A 14,045-nucleotide genomic window follows, 5' to 3' on the forward strand; every position below is an offset into this window, starting at 1 on the left:
CCAATATCCCAAACCCCTCCTTTAAAGTGCAGGCATTGTACTTACCATTTCCAGGACTCAAGTCCAGCTCTATAAAAATAACCGGTTTCCCTGAATCCCTTCACTAAATATTACCCTGCTCACACTCCAACAGATTGTCAGGTCCCAAATACCATTCGTCTCCATTCACTCCTATCTAACACGCTCACGCACGCTTGCTGAAAGTCCAAGCCCCTCGCCCACAAAACCTCCTTTACCCCCTCCCTCCAACCTTTTCGAGGATGACCCCTACCCTGCCTTCCTTCCCCTACAGATTTATAAGCTCTCCATGTCATTCTACTTTGATCCATTCTCTCTAAATGACCAAACCACCTCAACAACCCATCTTCAGCCCTCTGACTAATGCATTTATTAACTCCACATCTTCTCCTAATTTCCACACTCCGAATTTTCTGCATAATATTCACACCACACATTGCCCTTAGGGCATCTCCACTGCCTCCAACCGCCTCCTCGCTGCAGTATTTACAACCCAAGCTTCACACCCATATAAGAGGGTTGGTACTGCTATACTTTCATACATTCCCTTCTTTGCCCCCATAGATAACATTTTTTTTCGTCTCCATAGATAACGTTTTTTTTTGTCTCCACATATACCTCAACGCACCACTCGCCTTTTTTTCCTTCATCAATTCTATGATTAACCTCGTCCTTCATAAATCATCCATCCGCTGACATGTCAACTCGTTCAATTCAACTCATTCACTTCTTCCATACTCCTCCTCCCCAATTTGATATCAAATTTTTCTTTATCTAAATCATTTGATACTCTCGTCACCTTACTCTTTTCTATATTCACTTTCAACTTTCTACCTTTACACACACTCCCAAACTCATCTACTAACATTTGCAATTTTTCTTTACAATCTCCCTTAAGCACAGTATCATCAGCAAAAAGTATCTGTGTCAATTCCCATTTTGTATCTGATTCCCCATAATTTAATCCCACCCCTCTACCAAACACCCTAGCATTTACTACTTTTACAACCCCATCTATAAATACAGTGGTAACTCGATAATCGTAAGGGTCGATAGTCATAATTTTTGAAAATTGTAACGTTATTTTCGTCAAAACATTGGCTCGCTAATCGTAGTTTGACTCGCAAATAGTCGTTCGTCTGGGACAGGTACTCACGGCTCTGAGCCATTCCCAGTCAGTGTGCCATTGTTTACCAGTGAGCGACGGTCCCCTCACTTGCTCATACGAAATATTTCATAATATTCCATTATAGATGGGGTTGTAAGAGAAGTAAATGCAAGGGTCTTGGCAAGAGGCATGGAGTTAAAAGATAAAGAACCACACATAAAGTGGGAGTTGTCACAGTTGCTCTTTGCTGATGACACTGTGCTCTTGGGAGATTCTGAAGAGAAGTTGCAGAGGTTGGTGGATGAATTTGGTAGGGTATGCAAAAGAAGAAAATTAAAAGTGAATACAGGAAAGAGTAAGGTTGTGAGGATAAAAAGATTAGGTGATGAAAGATTGGATATCAGATTGGAGGGAGAGAGCATGGAGGAGGTGAATGTATTCAGATATTTGGGAGTGGACGTGTCAGCGGATGGGTCTATGAAAGATGAGGTGAATCGTAGAATTGATGAGGGGAAAAGGGTGAATGGTGCACTTAGGAGTCTGTGGAGACAAAGAACTTTGTCCTTGGAGGCAAAGAGGGGAATGTATGAGAGTATAGTTTTACCAACGCTCTTATATGGGTGTGAAGCATGGGTGATGAATGTTGCAGCGAGGAGAAGGCTGGAGGCAGTGGAGATGTCATGTCTGAGGGCAATGTGTGGTGTGAATATAATGCAGAGAATTCTTAGTTTGGAAGTTAGGAGGAGGTGTGGGATTACCAAAACTGTTGTCCAGAGGGCTGAGGAAGGGTTGTTGAGGTGGTTCGGACATGTAGAGAGAATGGAGTGAAACAGAATGACTTCAAGAGTGTATCAGTCTGTAGTGGAAGGAAGGCGGGGCAGGGGTCGGCCTAGGAAAGGTTGGAGGGAGGGGGTAAAGGAGGTTTTGTGTGTGAGGGGCTTGGACTTCCAGCAGGCATGCATGAGCGTGTTTGATAGGAGTGAATGGAGACAAATGGTTTTTAATACTTGACGTGTTGTTGGAGTGTGAGCAAAGTAACATTTATGAAGGGATTCAGGGAAACCGGCAGGCCGGACTTGAGTCCTGGAGATGGGAAGTACAGTGCCTGTACTCTGAAGGAGGGGTGTTAATGTTGCAGTTTAAAAACTGTAGTGTAAAGCACCCTTCTGGCAAGACAGTGATGGAGTGAATGGTGGTGAAAGTTTTTCTTTTTCGGGCCACCCTGCCTTGGTGGGAATCGGCCAGTGTGTTAATAAAAAAAAAAATTCCATTCATTTTAGTGCTTGCAACTACTAAGCTACCATGGCTCCAAAGAAAGCTCCTAGTGCCAAGCCTTTGGTAAAGAAGGTGAGAAATACGATAGAATTTAAGAAAAACATCATTGAACAATATTAAAGTGGCGTACATGTGGCCGAACTGGCCAGGATGTATAACAAACCCCATACAACCATAGCTTCCATCGTGGCCAAGAAAAAGGAAATCAAGGAAGCTGTTATTGCAAAGGGGGTAAATATGCTGACAAAAATGAGATCACCAGTACTAGAAGATGTTGAGAAATTATTATTGGTGTGGATAAACAAGAAACAATTAGCAGGAGATAGTCTTCTGACGTTGATTATTTGTGAAAAGGCTAGGCAGTTGCATGACGATCTGGTAAAGAAATTGCCTGCAACGAGTACTGATATTTGTGAATTTAAGGCCAGGAGATAGTCTTCTGACGTTGATTATTTGTGAAAATGCTAGGCAGTTGCATGACGATCTGGTAAAGAAATTGCCTGCAACGAGTACTGATATTTGTGAATTTAAGGCCAGCAAAGGTTGGTTTGAGAGATTTAAGAACTGTAGTGGCATACACAGTGTGGTAAGGCATGGTGAGGCTGCCAGTTCGGACCAAAAAGCGGCTGAAAAATATGTGCATGAATTCAAGGAGTACATAGAGGCTGAAGGACTGAAACCTGAACAAATGTTCAATTGTGATGAAACAGGCCTATTTTGGAAGAAAATGCCAAAGAGGACCTTCATTACACAAGAGGAAAAGGCACTGCCAGGACACAAGCCTATGAAAAACAGGCTGACGCTAATGTTCTGTGCTAATGCTAGTGAGGATTTCAAAGTGAAGCCATTACTAGTGTACCATTCTGAAAATCCCAGAGTGTTCAGGAAAAACAATGTTATGAAGAGTAAATTTTGTGTTTTGGAAATCTAATAGTAAGGCATGGGTCACGATGGAAATTTTTGACGAGTGGTTCAATGAAGTGTTTAGCCCTAGTGTGAAGAATTACCTCCTGGAAAAGAAATTGGATCTCAAGTGCCTCCTAGTAATGGACAATGCACCTGCACATCCTCCAACTTGGATGACCTAATTTTGGAGGAGTTTGGGTTCATCACAGTAAAGTTCTTGCCCCCGAATACCACTCCTCTCCTCCAGCCCATGGACCAGCAGGTCATTGCTGTTCCATGCAATGTTTCAAAGGTGCTGTAATGTGACCTCAGACACTCACTTGACCCTAAGAAATTTTTGGAAAGAACACTTTAGTATCCTCCATTGCATAAGCCTTATAGGTAAGGCTTGGGAGGGAGTGACTACCAGGACTTTGAACTCTGCTTGGAGAAAATTGTGGCCAGATTGTGTCCACAAGAGGGATTTTGAAGGGTTTGGGGCTGACTCTGATGAGCCTATGTCAGTTGTTAAATCTATTGTAGCACTGGGGAGTTCCATGGGGTTGGATGTGAGTTTGGAGGATGTGGAAGAGTTGGTGGAAGACCACAAGGAAGAGCTCACCACTGAGGAGCTGCAAGAGCTTCAGCAGGAACAGCAACAGATTGCAGCTCAGAATCTTGCTGCAGAGGAGGAGGAAGAGAGATGGAAGAAGTTGCCTTCTTCAGAAATTAAGATTTTTGAAATGTGGGGTAAGACGGAAAGATTTATGGAGAAACACCCTGACAAGGCTGTTGCAAGCCATGTTGGCAACATGTACAGTGACAAAGTCTTGGCCCATTTTAGGGAGGTGTTAAAGAGATGCCAGAAACAGAGCTCTCTGGACAGTTATTTTGCGAGACAGGACTCCAGTGACTCTCAAGCTGGTCCTAGTGGCATTAAGAAACAGAGAAGAGAAATAACCCCAGAAAAGCACTTGGTACCTGAGGTACCAATAAAGGTAAGTGTTATGTTGTTAATGTTTCATTCATCATGTACCATTGTATTGTTTATGTACTACATCTATATTTCATGTAAAAAATTTTTTTGTTTTAGTACTTCTGGGTGTCAGGAACGGATTAATTGTATTTACATTATTTCTTATGGGGAAAATTGATTCGAAAATCATAAATTTCGATAAGTCACACCTCCAGGAACGAATTAATAACGAAAAACGAGGGACCACTGTATATATATATATATTATATATATATATATATATATATATATATATATATATATATATATATATATATATATATATATATATATATATATATATATATATATATATATATATATATATATATATATATATATATATTATATATATATATATGTATATATATATATATATAGATACATACATACATACATACACACACACCTACCATCCGACTTACGACCGAGTTCGGTTCCGAGAAACCAGTCGTAAGTCGAAATGATCGTAAGTCGAACTTTACTACTGAATATCAACAAAATATTTTTGTAATGACTTTATTTTGTTTTATTTTGGTATTTCATGTTTTACTTTACTTTTTATGTTGTTAGTACTGTATTTTATACTGTAAGGTTTAGGATAAACACTGTGTACAACACAAATAGCTGTTTATTTCCCAGAAATTTGGCATAAAAAACAAGGTCGTAAGTCGGATGGTAGGTGTGTGTTTATATATATATGTATATATAATAGTAGGTTGGTAGATAGCAACTACCCAGGGAGGTGCTACCATCCTGCCAAATGAGTGTGGAACATAAGCCTGTAATTGTTTTGCATGATGGTAGGATTGCTGGTGTCTTTTTCTGTCTCATAAACATGCAAGGTTGCAGGTATGTCTTGCTACCTCTACTTACACTTAGGTCACACTACACATTCAAGTACAAGCCTATATATACACACCTCTCTGGGTTTTCTTCTATTTTCTTTCTAGTTCTTGTTCTTGTTTATTTCCTCTTGCCTCCATGGGGAAGTGGAACAGAATTCTTCCTCCGTAAGCCATGCATGTTGTAAGAGGCGACTAAAATGCCAGGAGCAAGGGGCTAGTAACCTCTTTTGTATATACATGTATTACTAAATGTAAAAGAGAAACTTTCGTTTTTGCTTTTGGGCTACCCCGCCTTGGTGGGATACGGCCGGTGTGTTGAAAGAAAGAAGGAAGACTATGGTAGTAGGTTGGTAGATAGCAACCACCCAGGGAGGTACGTACTATCATCCTACCAAATGAGTGTGGAACATAAGCCTGTAATTGTTTTGCATGATGGTAGGATTGCTGGTGTCTTTTCCTGTCTCATAAACATACAAGGTTGCAGGTATATCTTGCTACTTCTACTTACACTTAGGTCACACTACACAGAGACAGGAGAGTTGGGGGAATGTGATAACGACATAAAATACTGAGAGGTATAGACAGGGTGGACAGAGACAGAATGTTCCAGAGATGGGACACAGCAACAAGGGGTCACAGTTGAAAGTTGAAGACACAGATGAACCACAGGGATGTTTGGAAGTATTTCTTCTGTCACAGTTGTTGGGAAGTGGAATAGCCTGGAGAGTGATTTAGTGGAGGCAGGTTCCATACATTGCTTTAAGAAGAGGTATGATAAAGCTCACGGAGTGGGAAGAGTGACCGGGTAGCTGCCAGCTGAAGAGGCATTGCCAGGAGCTGTGAATCGACCCCCACAATCACAATTAGGCAAGTACATGCATGTACAAGCATATATATACTAACCCCTCTGGGTTTTCTTCTATTTTCTTCCTAGTTCTTGTTTATTTCTGTTTCTCCCTGGGTAAGTGGAACAGAATTTTTCCTCCGTAAGCTATGCATGTCGTAGGTGGTGATTAGATGCCGGGAGCAATGGGCTAGTAACCCCTTCTCCTGTACAAATGGATGTAGTGCAGATAAGAAAGTGATTGCAAAGGTTATGAATGAAAAGAAGTTGGACGTCCTAGCCCTAAGTGAAACAAAGCTGAAGGGGGTAGGGGAGTTTGTGGGGAGAAATAAATGGGATTAAGTCAGGAGTATCTGAGAGAGTTGGAGCTAAGGCAGGGGTAGCAATAATGTTGAAGGATCAGTTATGGAGAGAGAAGAGGGAATATAAATGTATAAATACAAGGATTATGGAGATTAAAATAAGGGTCAGATGTGAAACGTGGGTCATAATGAGTGTGTGCATGCACATGGAGATGAGAGGAGTGTAGAGAGAGAGAGAGAGAGAGAGAGAGAGAGAGAGAGAGAGAGAGAGATTGAGATTGAGAGAGAGAGATTGAGAGAGAGATTGAGATTGAGAGAGAGAGATTGAGAGAGAGATTGAGATTGAGAGAGAGAGATTGAGAGAGAGGGAGAGAGAGATTTTGGGAGATGTTAAGCGAGTGTGTAGGAGCTTTTGAGCCAAGTGAGAGTAATTGTGGTAGGGGACCTAAATGCTAAAGTAGAAGTGTTTAGAGAGGGTGTGGTAGGTAAGTTTGGGGTGCCAGGTGTAAATGAAAATGGGGAGCATTTTATTGAACTTTGTGTAGAAAGGGGATTGGTTATAGGTAACACATTTTAAGAAAAAGAGGATAAATAAGCATACAAGATATGATGTAGGGCGAAATAACAGTAGTTTGTTGGACTCCGTATTGGCAGATAAAAGACTGTTGGGTAGACTTCAGGATGTACATGTTCATAGAGGGGCCACAAATATATCAGATCACTTTTTAATTGTAGCTACAGTGAGAGTAAAAGGTAGATGGGATACAAGGAAAATGGAAGCAGCAAGTAAGAGAGAAGTGAAGGTTTATAAACTAGAGGAGGAGGCAGTTAGGGCAAGATATAAACAACTGTTGGAGGACAGGCTAGTGAGAATACAGGCAATGGGGTAGATGATGTATGGGGGTAAGTTTAAGAATACAGTGCTAGTGTTCATTAGAAGTTTGTGGTTACAGGAAAGTGGGTGCGAGAGGGAAGAAGAGTGACTGGTGGAATGATGATGTAAAGAGAGTAGTAATAAAGAAAAAGTTAGCATATGAGAGGGATTTACAAAGCAGAAGTGATGCAAGGAGGGAGGAATATATGGAGAGTAAAAGTGGGTTAAAGGAGTGGTGAAGCAATGTAAAAAGAGAGCATGTGAGAGAGTGGGCAACATGTTATCAACAAATTTTGTTGAAAATAAGAAAGTTTTGGAGTGAGATTATTAAGCTGAGAAAGCCTACAGAAAGAATGGATTTGTTAAAAATAGGAGAGGAGAGTTATTAAATGGAGAGTTAGAGGTATCGGGAAGATGGAGGGAATATTTTGAGATTGTTAAATGTTGTTGAAGATAGAGAAGCTGTGATTTCATGTATAGGGCAAGGAGGAGTAACATCTTATAGGAGTGAGGAAGAACCAGTTGTGATCATGGGGGAAGTGCATGGTGCAGTGAGTAGAATGAAAGGGGGTAAAACTGCTGGGATTGATGGAATAAAGATAGAAACGTTAAAAGCAGGTGGGGATATAAATGTATGGAAAAGGGTAAAGTGCCTAAGGATTGGCAGAGAGCATGCATAGTTCCTTTGTATAAGGGCAAAGGGGACAGAAGAGAGTGTAAAAATTATAGGGGAGTTATTGAAAGAATTATGGGTAAGATGGAGAGCAGGATACCAGATAAACAAGGAGGCTTTAGGAAAGGTAGAGGGTGTGTAGACCAAGTATTTGTAGTGAAACACACTGGTGAACAGTGTTTAGATAAAGGTAAAGAGATTTTTGTGGCATTTATGGATTTGGAAAAGGCATATGATAGGGTGGATACGGAGGCAACGTGGCAGATGTTGCAAATGAATGGAATAGGAGGTAGGTTACTGAAAGCGGTGAAAAGTTTTCACAAGGATAGTAAGGCTCAGGTTAGAGTATGTAGGCGAGAGGGAGATTATTTCTCACTAAAAGTAGGCCTTAGACAAGGATGTGTGATGTCACCATGGTTGTTCAATATATTTATAGATGAAGTAGTAAGAGAAGTGAATGCTTGGGTGTTGGCAAGAGGTGTGGGGTTAAAAGATAAAGAATCTAACACAGTGGGAGTTGTCACAGTTGCTCTTTACTGATGACACCTGGAGTTTACCTGGAGAGAGTTCCGGGGGTCAACGCCCCCGCGGCCCGGTCTGTGACCAGGCCTCCTTAGGTCAGTGTCCCAGGATGCGACCCACACCAGTCGACTAACACCCAGGTACCCTGAGGTGGAAAGAAACACGTCCAATGTTTCTACTCTGGCTGGGAATCGAACCCAGGTCCTCACCGTGTGAAGCGAGAGCGTTAACCACCAGGCCACCAGAGCCCCTCACTGTGCCTTTGGGAGATTCAGAAGAGAAGCTGCAGAGGTTGGTTGATGAGTTTGGTAGGGTATGTAAAAGAAGGAAGTTTAAAGTGAATATAGGAAAGAGTAAGGTGATGAGGATAAAAAAAACATTAGGTAACGGAAGATTGGATATCAGATTGGAGGGAGAGAGTATGGAGGAGGTGAATGTGTTCACATATTTAGGAATAGACGTGTCAGCAGATGGACGAAGGATGAGGCGAATCATAGAATTGAGGGGGAAAAGGTTGAGTGGTGCACTTAGGAGTCTGTGGAGACAAAGAACTTTGTCCATGGAAGCAAAGAGAGGACTGTATGAGAGCATAGTTATACCAACACTCTTATATAGGTGTGAAGCATGGGTGGTGAACATTGCAACAAGGAGAAGGCTGGAGGCAGTGAAGATGTCATGTCCGAGGGAAATGTGTGGTGTGAATATAATGCAGAGAATTCGTAGTTTGGAAATTAGGAAGTGCAGTATTACCAAAACTATTATCCAGAGGGCTGAGGAGGGGTTGTTGAGGTGGTTTGGACATGTCGAGAGATTGGAACAAAATAGAATGACTTCAAGAGTGTAAAAATCTGTATCTGTAGTACAGGGAAGGTAGGGGTCGGCCTAGGAAAGGCTGGAGGGGGGTAACAGAGGTTTTGTGTGCGAGGGGCTTGGACTTTCAACAATCGTGCATGAGCGTGTTAGACAGCGAATGGAGACAAATGGTTTTTAGGATTTGATGTGCTGTTGGAGTGTAAGCAATGTAACATTTATGAAGGGATTCAGGGAAACTGGCAGGCCAGACTTGAGTCCTGGAGATGGGAAGTACACTGTCTGCACTCTGAAGGAGGGGTGTTAATGTTGCAGATTTTTAACTGTAGTGTAAGCACGTCTGGCAAGACAGTGATGGAGTGAATGATGAAAGTTTTTCTTTTTCGGGCCACTCTGCCTTGGTGGGAAACACACACACATATATATGTGTATTCTGGGCTCCAGGACTCCACACTCCAGGTTTCCTATTAAATGTTTTAGGCTTCCTCCCTGGCTAAAGGATTACTTTGTGCTCGAGGATTCTTCCCTGGGTTTAAAGGTTCTTCCCTGGGCTCCAGGACTGCCCCTTTGGGATCAAAAGCCCTTTCCCAGCATTACAGCTCCTCGTTGATGGGAAATAAAAGGATTAAGAAAAAAATCATGATACTCTCATTAGTCTTATTGTAAACTGTACATATCTATAATGTAAACTCCATACAAACCAGCTCTCAAGATGCACATTCTGCAAAGTAGTCGTGGTACAGTGTTAGCAGTGAGGGAGGAATACTGCTAGTACAGTAGTGTACACAGTTCAGTGTTAGAAGTAAGGGAGTACTGCTAGTGAAAAAATTAAACAGATATGCAATATAATGTGATCCTTTATTGACTACATTTCACCCACACAGTGAACTTTATCAAGTCACAAACAGATCTACCTGGGTAAAGAGTACATAAGTATATATAGGATGAAGAGTCAGGTGGAGAATGTTGGGCAGTTTGGATTCGAGACGGACTTGCACAAGATGGGCAAGTGTGTATGTTATGTAGGATAATGAAGTTTACTGGCAAATGGTTCAGCTATGTTGTAAAAGCTGTTGTTCTGGTTGAAAGTGTTAAACATACAGATAAGTGATGATTCCAAGATTCTGCGGTACTGTCTTCTTCCATGGCAACGAGTCTCGCATCACTGTAGTTGATTAAATAGTTGTAGAAGCTTCAGTGTTGAACGCAGGCATTCCTTAAATCGTTTGTTCTACCTGCATATTGGTGGTCTCTGGATGTCTTGCCTATGTATAATTGATTGCAATTGTTGCAAGGGATCATGTATTTCCCTGCAGAGGATTGAACCTACTGGTGTCTCTTACTGGTGATGTCTTTGATGGCAGATGTAGAGGTAGACCCTTGGAATGAGGTATTGGAAAAAATGTTGGCAACAGAGTTGGTGAGGACTATGTATCTCCTTTCTGGGCGAGATGATGTTATATACAGTGTGTGCAGTCTCTAATGAGGTGACAAGAATAGTGAAGTTTAGAAAATACTTGATCGATGAGAATATTCTTCCTCAAGGAACTTGTTGCTATAGATTTAGAGGGCACAAAAGAAAAAGCTTATGATTACACCACATTTAGCTTTGGTATCTTGGTGAAAGATACTTTTACTATCTCCACATCCACAACCATCAAAGACATCACCAGTAAGTGACACAACAAGGTTCAATCCCTTGCAACAATTGCAACCAATTATATGTGGGCCAGAGACCTCCAAACACACATTTCTGAATGCCATCAATATGCAGGCAGAACGGATGATTTCAGGAATGCCTGTATTCTACACCAAAGCTTCTATAACCATTTAATCAACTACAGAGATGCAAGACTCATCACCAGGGAAGAAGACACTCAGCACTGCAGAATCTTGGAATCAACACTTACCTGTACATTTAACAATTCCAACCAGAACAATGGCTTTTACAACATAGATGAAACCCTTGCTAGGAAACTTCTTCATTGTTATCCTACATAACATGCACACTTGCCCGTCCGGTTCAGATCCATCTCAAATTCAACCTAACTACCATTCTCCACCTGACTCTCCACCCTATATATACTCATGTACTCTTTACTCAGGTAGATCTGTTTGTGACTTGATAAAGTCCACTGTGTGGGTGAAACGTAGTCAATGAAGGATAACATTATAATGAATTTGTTTATTTTCCACTGTGTAGGTATTTTATACCTTTTACATACAGTACTGCTAGTACAGTAGTGTACTTAGTTCAGTGTTAGTAGTGAAAGAGATGTACTGCTAGTAGAGGACGGGAGACGATTAACATGGCAGAACTACATGAATACTAAGTGGTAGAAATAATTATTGTTGTTACAATGATACAGTTCCTTATAGCAGACCAGAGATGGTGTTAACCTTCACTAATACACACCAGACATGGTGTTAACGTCCACAAATATACAATCAATTACATAAAGGTCATCATAATAAAATATAAGTTGAATATATTAAAGAATATAGCATTTGATGCAAGCACAGTTTTACATATGGATGCAAAGCCAAGATACAGAAGGCAACTGCACAAGCAGTCATTGAAGTATTCCTGTGTGAATTATTACTTTGATAAATGTACGGATTATCTTGAAGGAAAGAAAACTGGGAATGCAACTATTTTGGATTAGTTGTGGGACAGTGAAACTGTTTATCAGAGAGAGTATATTATGCACTTGAAGTGGCTGGCTTAAAGCACACTGACTTTCTCATCCGTGAGCTTCAGACCTCAGAGCTGACCACCACCTCTGGTAAGTTGCTATAGTAAGCAGTAAGATACAGTGCTGGGCTGTCTCCACTCTTCTAACATGAAGAGCTGGGAAGCAGGTTATGAAGATATCCTCAGTGGCATCGTGATCTAAGTCTTGTTACAAGACACATCACATAAGAAACTACTTTGTCAGTAAATTATAAGGCAAGGAAAAGATAGATATATTATATATATTGTACATTACAAGAAAGTTAGAATACTTGTTGCCACTGAAGACTGCAGTTTTAATGCTTGCATGACTTCAAAATAGGAGGTAGTCACAGCAGTGTACAGTTCTCCCACAGTGGGGAAAGCAAGAAGTTTATTTCAAGACAGTACTTTGAGGTTTCAACTTATAAACCTTGTGTTCCTGGGTTTGCAACTTACAAATGTTATTTGTAACTCAAAACTTTTTTTTATTTTCCTATGGAAAACAATAATGAAAATAATCATTGTATTTAATACAATTATAAAGTAGGCATTTCCTTTATAAATCAAATACTTTGTAAGTGAAAATGTTTGTAACTTAGGAACCCCTGGCATAGATTTGGGGAAACACTGACTGATATTACACCATTCTCCTTAAAGAATATTGCGAGCATTAATTATAAAATTCATTAATTAAAAATAACTTTTCAAGTTTACATTCCAAAATAACTCAAGTTTTGATGGAGATAACATAAGCTCGCATCATATTACTAATCCAAGGAAAATGTAATCCAAGAATGGGAACTGTAGTATTGTATAACTGATGATGAAGAGAAGGCATTAGAACTGATGGATACTTCAGGGTCAGAGTATTATCCTAGCTTCATACTAGAATTATAATATAAATGCTAAAGTAAGTCTTGGCTATATATGAGAAGCCAACAGACTTACCGTCCTTTTATATCAACACTGGAAATACAACTCCACCTGTTGGATGATCCACCTGAAGCACCGATGGTGACTTCACAGCTGTATGCTACAACACGTTAGGAATGTCACTGTTAAAATGTCATAACACAGGAAAGAGATTAAAGGAAAAATTATCTATTTCTTGAAAGGTTTAGGCTTAAATTGAGCACCAGAGACAGATTGTGAAAGAAAAAGGGACTTTCTCAATAAACATCTTCACTTCCTGTACATATTTACAACACCTATTTAAAGCTGGGTCATTTCTCCAGTAAATATGACCAACAATCATCGCTGGATAACTCACAATCAGGGTTCTCACAATCAAGCAAGAATTACAGCAATACTGTATTAAGATTACTATTTACTCTCCACACACAATATAAAATTCTGTATAATATAAAATAATAATAAATCGGCAGGTATACTAAGTACAAACTATCACGCATAGGATTCCTTGTTAGAAACATCATCGAGGTCTTCACTGATGGCTGACATCGCTTCACTGCATGGAGAATTAGGCTGCTCCATTCTGAAATTAAACAAAAAAAAAATTGTATGTAGCAAAATAAACATTACGAATTATAAAATCTCACTAGACAAAATGCATATAAAAACAACTTGCACATGGGAGACAAAATTTACGATGATGTTTCACTCTGATTTGGACCATTATTGTGCCTTTTCAAAGAGCACTGTATGACCCTTGAGTTCAGTGCTTGCTTTTGATTATTATAATGTGCCTTTTCATTCTTGGTATTAATAAGTATTATTATTATTATAATCAAGGGGGAAGCGCTAAACCCGGAGGATTATACAGCGCCTGGGGGGAGGGATGTGGAAGGCATTCAGGGAACTGGAGCACGGATCCAATTCCCTAAATCAAGAGCCCCTCAGCAACATCAAGGAACCTTCCTTGAGGGGAATAAAGTAGGTAAATAAGAGCAAGACGGATGTACGTAGGGGCAATATCTTTCTAAACTGAGGTTCATCACATCCAAAGAAAGAACTAGAAAACATTACCCAGAACTGATAATTTTTGCTTCTACAGCAGCGCTGCACGACCCTGCTGGTTTAGCGCTTAGTTTTGATAATATTTTTACTGTACTTCTATCAAATTACATGCACATAATGCAGGAATATTGACACGACAGTATACAGCACTGTATGACCCTTACAGGTCAAGCGCTTA

General features: G+C 40.3%; 1 protein-coding gene across 2 annotated transcripts in view; it reads right to left on the minus strand.

Moving 5' to 3' along the window:
- Positions 1-9,814: 9,814 nt before the first annotated feature.
- Positions 9,815-14,045, minus strand: part of LOC138850947 (unconventional myosin-XVIIIa-like) — a gene marked incomplete at its 5' end in the record, with an annotated part of 86,820 nt that continues 82,589 nt past the window's right edge. For both annotated transcript variants that reach the window (XM_070097443.1, XM_070097442.1), the window contains 1 exon segment: positions 9,815-13,385. In XM_070097443.1, coding sequence (XP_069953544.1) covers positions 13,295-13,385 — 91 coding nt within the window.

Source organism: Cherax quadricarinatus, chromosome 57, assembly GCF_038502225.1.
Source record: "Cherax quadricarinatus isolate ZL_2023a chromosome 57, ASM3850222v1, whole genome shotgun sequence".
Lineage (NCBI taxonomy): Eukaryota > Metazoa > Arthropoda > Malacostraca > Decapoda > Parastacidae > Cherax > Cherax quadricarinatus.